An 11247-nucleotide genomic window follows, 5' to 3' on the forward strand; every position below is an offset into this window, starting at 1 on the left:
TTGATCTATTTTTCATTTGATTTTTGTTTCATGTCCAAAACATTCATCTGAAAATCTTCCGTATAAAAACGTTTCAAAAACTTGCTTAGTAATTTTGGTCTAGTCTCTTTTGCAAATATCTTAGTTACTGACCTATATGTAATTTTCCAGCAAGAAATAGCTTGTTTTAAGTAAATAATTAATATTGATGGAAAAAGTACTTGTTCCATTGGCAATTATTTCACCACTACATGGGAAAAATGTGTTATAAGTGAATTTATTTGAATATGTACTTTTTATCAATATTAAGAAATAATTGACTCAAAATATGCTCCTGTTTCTTGCTGAAAAGTTACATGTAAGTTAAGTTAGCTTTGTCTTATTTCAAGTGCACTAAGATATTTGCACAAGAAACTACACTAAAAATATTTGATAAGATTTTGTTTTTGCAGTGCTGTAATATATGCATTCATATTATAGTGCATATTTTATATGAATCAGCCACACAACAGTTTTCAGTACATTACAGTAGTTCCCAAATTGGCATCTCAAAAATGTAAAAAATCTTGGGATCCTGTTGAGAAGATAACCTTAATACCAAAAATAAACATTAAAAGAGCACATCCATTTTATAGCGTAAAAGAGTTTTAAAATAGAGGGATTTCAATAAATAAAAGCCACATATTGGTCAATATATTTACTGCTAGTTGCGTTGCCACAGTACCACTTCATAACTCCTCAACAAAGAGTCACTGACATTTTCTTTTGAAAACTGGAAGTTTTGAGAGCCAGTGCATTAGAAAACATCAAAGATCTGCAACCTTTACAATCCAAAGAGGCATTTTTGCCTTTATTATTTTATTTAAAATCTTGGCACATTTATAACTTTTTAAGTACTAAAATTTAGATTTGTAATCTTTCCCAGAAACCCAGAGGACATCACAAACCATGAATGTGTTCCCATTTTCATTTCATGGCAAAATAATCCAATTTATATTCTAGAAAGTAAAATTAGAGTTAGGCTTCTGTTGAACCCATAATGTTTACATACTTATATTTTTTATTAACTCTTGAAACAAAAACATTACAGAGTGGCATGTAAGAAAACAGTTTTCTATCATGAAGTAGGAGTTTGTACAGATGGAGAATCAGCTGCAGCGGAGACAGCTGAGATGTTCAGCTCTTTGAGTTTATCCGACAGAGAAATCTTCTCTTCTAGAAGCAGGTCAGACAGAGGCTCCACAAACTCTGTCCCTGCGACACTTTTTCCCGTCAGCGGATCCACCACCCGGCCCACTTTGTAAACGATCTCAGAAAGTTCATGCTTCACATGTTTGGATCTTGCCACAGGCAGAGCCTTGATGAGGACGATATCTCCCACAGTGCACTGCTCCAAAGCATCATGGGCAAAGTAGGTTTTCCTCTTGTTGTAGTACTATAAAGGAAGCAATAAAATGCACGTAGTTAACTTCAAATGCATAATGATACACACAAATTCTATTTAGAGAAATTTATGAAGTACTATATATTTAATATGCAGATTTTAGTTGCAAAGGAGTTCAATGAAATAGCATTATTTTGCAATTAAACTTAGAAGGAAGTTATAATTAACCATCAAATACTGGCTACAGGTTGAAATACTTTAAAAAAGAAAATTCAAAATACAGAAAAATAATTTATGTACTTCAATTAAACAAAAGCTTTTAGGTGAAAACTGAAATTGGCAGGTAAGAAAACCTGATCATCCAGGTATAAATAAATACATGTTTCTGGCCAATATAACTACAATACAGATTTATGTTCACTTTACTTCCTCCAAACAGAAGTGAAATGCAGTAGAGAACATGACAAATTATAAATCCAACACTCAAGATCTAACACTATTTGTATGAAGATTTCATTAATACGTTTTAGATTTAAAGTTCTTTTATTACACAGAACACCTGTTTGGTTTTTTTTCTCACACAGGAATCATCTACAGACATTAGCTGCAGATTCACCTTCAGCAGGTAGGGGTCCAGCACCAGTCTTGTCACTCTCACTTTAGCAGTTTTCCGCATCTTGGTCCCGATTACTTTACCGATGACCCATCTGGCATGGACTACAACCTTTTTCCCTGACATCCTGCTCAGCTTTCTTGACCCCGGAAAGAAAAACAAATAAAAATTGTATAAAATAAATAAAAGACATTAGGGACGCGAAAACAGATTCAGTGACACTTTGAGTTTGAGAAGGAAACCCCTAAATATTAAATATTTACTGTCGTCCTACTGTAGAAGCTGACATAAACCTGTCACGTAATCAACAATAGCCTAAAGAGGATCCGTCTTGGCTTAACATTAGCTTTAGCATCCCAGATACGTTCATTCTTTAAGAGTCTATGGGAGAAAATCTAGACTTTGATATGATTAAGTCTGACCGAAAAGACTAAAATGTACAAAAATGAACTCACTGAAACCAGATTAAAGTATTAAGTTGGAAAGGTCAAGAATCCCTCAGTTGCAGCGAGTCTCCATGCTTCTGTCTTCTTCTTCTTTTCTAATACGGCGGATCGCAAGCAACTTTAAGGTGCATACCGCCACCTACTGTACACGAGTGTGTGCAACATTACTTTACATCTATCAAGTTCTATTTTTCAATTTTGTATTCTGAAGATAAATAATGCTTTCCTTAATCTGCAAATATCCATTATTTCCCAATATTCCTTTAAGACTCCATTCTTGACCTGTCCTTCCAACCATTCTTCTCCATTTCTCCCTTTCAGGTTCATGTTTTACAGTTCATCTATGTGTTCTACATTCTTTCTCTCCACATCCTTCACGTTTATCATTATTTTTCCACCCTATTAAATATAAAATGTCATTTAAAGAGGTATGACCTACTCTTAATCTGATCATTATTTCTTCCCTTGTTTCTCTCAGTAATATTTCTAATACGGACCTTTGTACTTTATATAGTCTTCTTCCTTTCTTATCTTCATTCCACCTTTTTTTTTGTTGCCATTTTTTCATTTCTTTAACTCTTAATAAGTTATTTCCCTTTTCCAAAATGAATTGTAATCGTTACTGCTCCCTCTAAAGCCCTTTTGATAATTTATCTGCCTTTCATTGCCTTTTACATCTTCATGTGCTGGTACCCAACAGAACCAAGTATCAATACCACCCTAATATCGGTTTACTTCTTGGTTTAATAAATTAGTTTTATGCACTACCGCCACCTGCTGGAAAGGAAGGCGACGTGCAGCAGTAAAACAGCCTATTGACGTTCTTCTGCGGTAAATTTAATCGTACCCTGAAGTACATCTTTTACGAAAAAACTGTGTATATTTAAAACTTTATTGCACTCTCCTGCTTTTAAAATATTAACATGGTAGTTTAATAATTAATTATTAGTCTGTATTACTGGTTCACCATGAGCTTCTTGAAATATCTACTTTTAGTTATACAACGGGGGAGGGGGGTGGTGGTGGCCGTTATACGACGGGGGGAGGAGGGGTGGTGGCCGTTATACGACGGGGGGAGGAGGGGTGGTGGCCGTTATACGACGGGGGAGGGGGGTGGTGGTGGCCGTTATACGACGGTGGGAGGGGTAGTGGTGGCCGTTATACGACGGTAGGTGGTGGCCGTTATACGACGGGGGGAGGGGGGTGGTGGTGGCCGTTATACGACGGTGGGAGGGGTAGTGGTGGCCGTTATACGACGGTGGGTGGTGGTGGCCGTTATACGACGGTGGGAGGGGTGGTGGTGGCCGTTATATAGGGTGACCAGATTTGGGTTTCTGAAAAGGAAACCCAAATACGGGGGGAGGGGGGTGGTGGCCAGACGTCCTCTTTTTCCCGGACATGTCCTACTTTTCAGACCTAAAAAAATGTCCGGGGGGAATTTCAAAATCGTCCGGGAATTTGGTCAACTGCCTCAAAACACATTACATAGCTTACAGTGCATTGTGATTTCATTGCCAATACGTTCCACTCCAGGTTTCTTTGTATGGCAAAGAAATCGGTAGCACGTGTCCGCCGTGCTACTGTCTTTGCTAATGCTAACGTTTAGCCAAAACGTTAGCATGTTGGCTAATTTTAGCTCATACGCTCATTTTAACACGCTGAATCGCGCAAGTCCGTGTCAGTCCACGTTCTCGTGATTCTCCTCATGCCGTCGATCACGCTGCAGCTTTCTATGGCGTCGACGCTAACTTTCAGCGTCAGAACGCCGGGTCCAGACCGACAGGCGCACTTTGGCAGGCCCCATTTAAATTTCTTCCGAAATTTTATAGTATTACTTGTTATTAACTTGGTGTTAGAGATGAGCATTTTTTGTTAGGGAACGAACTGCCACGAAGTATAAATCAGATTTTTACTTTTGTGTTTAATGTCTGTTCTGTTTCTTACCACCTTTTCTTTTTCTTTTCTTTTTTACCATTAAGGGCAAAAAAAAGAGAGAAAAAAAGATCACTTTTCTGCAAAATACACCAACTGCAGAATTCTTAGATAGTGTAAGATTAGTATTATTTCAAAAGAGCAAAGGAAATTTTATGTTTTTTGAACAATAACAATATTTGTTGTTAATCTGTTGCTAAGAGATGAGCACGTTTTCTTGTAACCAAGTGTCACGAAGTAAACATCTCATTTTTACTTTTGCAAAATTGGCCAACTGTAAATTTGTTGTATCAAAGCAGATAAACAGTATTTCAAAAGAGCATATGTTTTATAAACAATAATATTGTTATTAATTTGGTGATAAGAGATTAGCTTTTTTTCTGTTAATGAACTGCCACTGAGTATAAATCAGATTTTTACTTTTGTGTTCAATGTGTTTTATGATACATTTACCAACAAAGGCAAAAACTGCCCAAAAAAACTTTCCCTTTTCTGGAAAATTCATTTCTTTTTGCATGGAGTTTGCATGTTCTCCCTGTGCATGGTGGGTTCTCTCCGGGTTCTCCGGCTTCCTCCCACAGTCCAAAAACATGACTGTCAGGTTAATTGGTCTCTCTAAATTCTCCCTAGGTGTGAGTGTGTGTGTGACTGGTTGTGTGTCCTGTCTGTCTCTGTGTTGCCCTGCGACAGACTGGCGACCTGCCCAGGGTGACCCCGCTTCTCGCCCGTAACGTTAGCTGGAGAGGAACCAGCAACCCTCCCGACCCCATTAGGGACAAGGATGAACAGAAAATGGATGGATGTTTTGTTAAAAAAAAAAAAAGTCCTCTTCTACCTGTATATCTTTTTTGTATATACTTGTATATACAAGTATATGCGCTGCATATTCTTTCCATATATATCTTTTCACCTCTTTCTTTTCTATTTGTCTTCCTCTCCCCAATAAACTTAAATCAACTTCAGCTTTTCCACTTAACCAAGGTGGAGTAACAGAAATACTCACCACTGGACTAACAATAATTATTTTTTCCTACCTCATTTATTTCAGTATTAATAATCCATCCAGAACTGTTAGTTTTATTCTTTTGAACTTTTTCTTGATAAGGTTGTAACATGGCATTTGGAGGATAACTTTCCTTAACTCCTTTAATATTTGGCCAATAATTTCTGGCTAGTTGTTTTTTTCTGAGCTCCAGCGGCCACCTGAGCTTTTTACAGTGTGGTTCTGGTGGGTCGCCGACATATATTAGCATCCATTCAGTTTAACACATTGGTCCATACAACGTACCCCTTCCTGTGGTTATCCTACCTCCGGTTTTTAGTGTTCCATTTTTTATCCCTTTTTTTTTTTTCCCTTTGTCCGCCCCAGACTCTCTTACAGGAACAGGGAGAAAAAAGAATGAACAAACTGGCACCACGTCATAATAACGTTCCCGAACTGTAAAACAGTCTACATCGAACAGAGTAGCTAAAGAACAGTGGGCGTCTCCTCATTTTCATCGTTTTCAGATCTGGAGTCCATGTAAGTTGGCCACGGGGTCCAGGATCTTTCAAATCTGTCTTGCTCCAGTTTCAGTGCAAATGTCAGTTCCTCCATCTTGTGAATGTCTTGGATGATGTTTATCCAGTCTTGCAGTGTGGGTGTTTTATCAGTCATCCATTTTCGAGCGATTGCTTTTTTACTGGCAGTAAGCATTATATTGAACACGTGAGTTTTATAGAATCCCTTTACACAGTTTGGTCGTCTGACCAAGAACATCGTCTCAAAGTTCAGAACAAGATTAACCCCAATAACGATTTCTACACTTTGTTTTTATTAGGTTTTCTTCTGGTTTTTGAACTGAACAGCTGAAGATTTTTCTCTCCGATCCCCAGAAGTTAAAAGATCCAGGGTGGCACCCAGTACCGCAGCGTTCCCGACTGGTACATGTTGATCAATGTTCTCCCAACTCTTTTTAATATGCTTGTCGATTGTGACTCTCCTGGGGTTTCTGTTTCGCTTTCCTCCTTAGGGTTTTGTGCCACCCTGGATCTTAATCTGTCATGTTTTAACTTCAGACCTACAATTTCTTTATTCAATTCATCATTCTCTGCTTGGAGCCAGGCCACGTTTTCTTTTCGCTTTTAATCTATTTTCACAATCCTTTCGCCTTTCCCGCTCCGTTTCCTCTAGTTCCACATTTTTTCTTGAAATTACATAAAAGTCTCGTTCCAGATCAAAAATGGTTTCTTTTGCTTCATCAAGCTCCTTAATTAACGTTCCAACCTGACTTTTGCTAAATTTATTTGCGTCGATTAGTATTTCATTTTCAGCCTGAAAGCTTCTGGCGTTTTTATTGGTGCAGCTGTTCAGTCTTTCAATTTTCCTCCTCAATTTTTCAACTGTCTTTTGAAGCTCCTCCTTCTCCAGCTTCCCACACCTGGTTTCCAAAACGCTTATTCTTACTAACAAATCCTGTCTTTCCATGTTCTCTATCTTCTCTATCTTCACTAGGTTCGCTGTTCGCTGCTAGAAACTGCAAATGAATTTCTCTGTGGAATCTGAGAATACAAAGACAGTCGCCTGTGATGTCACAGACGGGTTGAGTGACATCACTGTGACATCAAAGCCACAAGAAGTCTGTTGGGTGTGGAGGGAACCGGAGGGAATATGTTTTTTTAAAACTTCATTCTGTATAACAACAGAGTTGTGCCTCATTTGTTCTGCCTCAAGTAAAAACAAATACAGATAAATTTATTCAAGATAAAGAAAAAGCTCAGGAGCTTTGGTTCCAACTGTACATTCAAACAACACAGATTTAAATTGTTTTAATAGCTTTTTTTTGTTTTTGATAGTCGGGATATAAAATGACAGGCGCACTTTGGCAGGCCCCATTTAAATTTCTTCTGAAATTTTCTAGTTTTTAAATAGTCTTGAGTCAAAACAATTTGTATGTCAAAACTTTTACTTCTCTTGACTTAAATTTGTCAGATATCTGAGTTATTGTATATAGTTTTAAGTTTGGAAGTATGAATATATATGTACAAGTCTGTCTCTTTTCCAAGAACCCAGGAATTTAAATTAAATCTCATACCTTTTCTTGCTAATTAGCAAATTCCAAAAGTTAATTAAACGACTCCTCACAAAACCCAGCTAACTAAAGAGTGCAATGTCAAAAACAAAACAAAACTCTTTTGCTTGCTTTCTGGTTAGAAAATCTGTCGCCTTTCCAGAAGATGGCAGCAGAGAAATATCACTTCTCTAAACTTAATTGAAAGTTTTAAAGCCTTTTTTATAGAAACAAATGCAATTTTCCTCAAAATTAAATTTTTAATAGTTATCTACTAGTTACTGGTGTCAATAACTAACCTTAAAAGGAGGAAATATACATAAAATTATTAAAATGTTCATTAGTTTTATGGATACAGAAAAAACATCTACTATATGTAATCTTAAAGTCCCACAGAGCAAACCTGCTAGTGAGTTATCTAATAAAATGTGGTGACATTAAATCTGAGGGAATTGTTGCTGTTGCTCATTTCCTCCATGCTTTTGAAAACAGGACACATCTGTTTGATCCAACTTCACAGATGAGTGGTTGTCATTAATCTTGCTATGGCGAGCTAGCACAGTGTTTAATTCTGATAAATCTACTTCCTAATCCCTCACAAGTACAATGTAACCTGTGTTAGATGAACCAAACAAGAATAAATCACAATGCAGGAAACATTTCAGCTCTGACGTTTCATTTCAGTGAAATGAAACGTCAGTTGGAGTTAAATGACACCAAGAAAACATTTTCACAATTACAACACAACCCTTGTCATAATTTAAGAAGCAAAACATTTGTCTTTTTCAGGGTTTTTAATTTAATGTGGTGCACACTAACCTCAGCGACTCATCACTCAGTCCAGCTGGAGTAAAGCAGAAATGAGGTGAACAAAGTGGGAATTTGACCTGATAATGGTGCCGAATAAATAAACGTCAGGAAGATCACGGACTTCAGGCTGTGAAAACATGAAGTTCTTCCTGTAGTCGTAAATATGTCAGAGTGAACCAGTGATCCAGACAGACTGGGATCCTTTTAGCTAACAGCATCAGTAAGGAATCCACTTACCTTCTGGAGGAAATGCTCCCTGCAGCATGATGCTGCCACCACCATGGCTGTGTGTTTTGGCTTAAGCTACATATAACTTTCATTAAAAAAATGTATATTTTTACGTATTTGTTGAGATTGTCACCACTGTTTATATATGTCAACATTATGTTGTGCTATTTTAAATGATTATCACTTACATTTTTTAGAGGTACTTTTTAGAAGCCCATCTAGGGTCAAGTGCTGCGAATTAGCTGTTGCTGTTGCACTATGACGCAAACATGGCACTGCTGTTTTGTTCAGTTTGTCTGTCGATGTGTGTCTCTCCCTATCAAATAAGATTAAATTAAAATAAAGAAATGTTGTGACACGATGGTTTAAATAAGAATCTGTGAAAAAGATGATCTCTTCCGCCTTTTCCCAGTGTTAACTACGAACAACCAATCAGAGCCAAGAGGCGGGTCTTAGTGCTGTAAATCACAATCAGCCCTCCTCTCTTTGCTATCTGCTACGCAGCAGTTCGCAAAGCCTGTTGTGAATGCTAGGCTAGTTAGCATGATCATTGACAACTGTTTTCCTGTAGCAGTCGGTTGTTTCTCCACTATTAGCACGTTGATAGGCATTGATTGTCAGCGCTAAGACCCACCTCCTGGCTCTGATTGGTTCATTTCCTAAGCAGTAGTAGCGCAGAGGAAAGGTAGAGATTAATCTTTTCACAGATTATTTGCCTCATATCAAACTGTCAAAACAGTTTTAACAAATATATATGTAAAAAAAATTTCATAAAAGTTACATACTGCAGCTTTAAGCTTACAGATTCTCCTACCTGATCTCCGTTGCTCCTCCAGAGTTACCATGGATCCATTGCTACATTTTACTGAGGCGTATTAAAGATGTGGCTGATTGGATTTTAGATTTTATTTGTAAAGATTTATTAAACAATTTATAATTGTTCTTCTGCTTTGCAATACAGCAAATACACAAAAGTCCATACAATGTAATGTTACAACATACAAAAATGTTTAAAGCTGCGGTATGTTGTCAATCACCCTTGTACAGGCGCCGCTCAGAACCTCAGTGTTTTCCTGATAACAGAGCCTGCTTTGAATGCTAGGTCAGTTAGCATGGATGATGGTGAATTATCAATTTTCCTGGAACAGTGAATATTTTCTCCACCATTAGCACATTGAGCAGCTCGTACACAAGGTTGTTTTTGACAGGGAGTGGTGCGTTTCTGCAAATGGATACCCAATATGAGTTTTATAAACTCTCAACAATACGAGTGACCTGGTTTTCTTGTGAGGTTATGGTTAGCATGGTCATCAGCCCCTGGGGAGCCGATACAACTGAGAGCTGATATAAACGTCTGAAAGGCTGACGGACCGACGCAGGCGCTCTCACACCATGATGTTAACAGCCTTGTCCCCGCACAGGAACTGGCTGTGGCTCTGCACCAAGAACAAGCAGATCAGTCTGGTCTTAATCAGAACCAGGCTGTAGTAAAGCACAGGTCTCCCGGCTCTGTTTCCCATTTAAGGCAGTGCAGCGTTGGGTTACTTCTGCCAGAATTACAGCATTGCCCAACTTTAGTTTCCTTCATACAAGAACACTGAGACAATTCACACAGCGATTTCTGTGTACAAACTGTTTTCAGCTTCTTCTGAAAAACAAGAAGAAGGTGAACTGATGCTGATGTTTGTGGGTGATGATGCGATGCGACTAAGCCTGTAGCAAAGGACAAGCAATTAAGCAATTAATCGCATGATAAACTAAAATGAGTTGATGACTAATATCTTAGAAGCACAATCTGTTTACGGAGTCTTCATAGCACATTCTGGTGAGGTTCTTACTTCTGTTTATTGTTGTTTTGTTTTATTTTGGATAATTGTTACGGCCCTGGGCTTTATGGGCTGCAGGTCTCTTGTTCTCTGTCTTTGTGCTCCTCCCCTTTACAGGTGCTGCACAGAGCACCTGTAAAACATACACTCTGCCGCTTGTATGTTTAAGTTAACTAAAATATTTGCACTGAAAACTAGACGAAAAACAATTGTCAAGATTTTATATTTTAAAAATGGTCTCAAAACAACAATATTATCGTTTATCGCAATCATTTCTGGGACAATTTATCGTCCAGAAAAGTGTGTTGTGTTGAAAAATATCCTTCTAAAGTCTCATTCCAAACTGCAGCACTATGATATAAAATTCATATCTTAATTTAAATGTATATTAGAGCAGATGGACAGATTTCATTATCAGCTCTGAATTTTGTGAAACTGCTGCTGCTGTGAAGCAACGCAGAGGCTTACATGAATGTTTTCTGTGATAACACACTGCCTGCTTAATCAGCAGGTTCTCTGTTTGCAGAACGACATGCAGGAATGATGTTGGCCTCCTTTCTCTCGTCTAACTTATTAGGCTTCAGATTTAATATATTTGGAAACAGATAAGATCATTTAGTTGGAGCGTTTGACTAAAGCCATGCTGAATTTAACCCATAAAGATAAATTTATGTGTCTCATGGAGGTTAAATCTAACTTAATCAGCATTTATTTCAGATGTAACTTAACCTGGGATTGTTTTGCAGCAAGAAAATTGATTAAATAGTTAAATTCCTCCTTCGTTGGAAAGACAATAGAGTATCGATCCGTGTTTACGTCCCTGCTGTTGATTGTAGTTTCACTTTAAATAACATTCCTGCTCATTTTTGCACAGTGTTCTTTGCTGTAAATAGTCTGTTGCTGCTCTTGGTTCACTAATACACTCTGTTGGACATTTATTTATACCTGAATATGCTATTTTCTTTTAAAAATGTTCAGT

The 11247-nt window shown here is 37.7% G+C and overlaps 1 protein-coding gene across 1 annotated transcript; it reads right to left on the reverse strand.

Moving 5' to 3' along the window:
- Positions 1-401: 401 nt before the first annotated feature.
- Positions 402-2537, reverse strand: mrps17 (mitochondrial ribosomal protein S17). Its single transcript, XM_044140567.1, has 3 exons — positions 2432-2537; positions 1980-2115; positions 402-1414 (listed from the first exon to the last, which is right to left on the reverse strand). Exons 2-3 carry the CDS (start codon positions 2100-2102, stop codon positions 1097-1099), a joined length of 441 nt encoding a protein of 146 aa, XP_043996502.1. The 5' UTR covers positions 2103-2115; positions 2432-2537; the 3' UTR covers positions 402-1096.
- Between the last annotated feature and the right edge of the window lie 8710 nt (positions 2538-11247).

The sequence above is a fragment of the Gambusia affinis genome, linkage group LG15, assembly GCF_019740435.1.
Source record: "Gambusia affinis linkage group LG15, SWU_Gaff_1.0, whole genome shotgun sequence".
Taxonomy (NCBI): Eukaryota; Metazoa; Chordata; class Actinopteri; order Cyprinodontiformes; family Poeciliidae; genus Gambusia; species Gambusia affinis.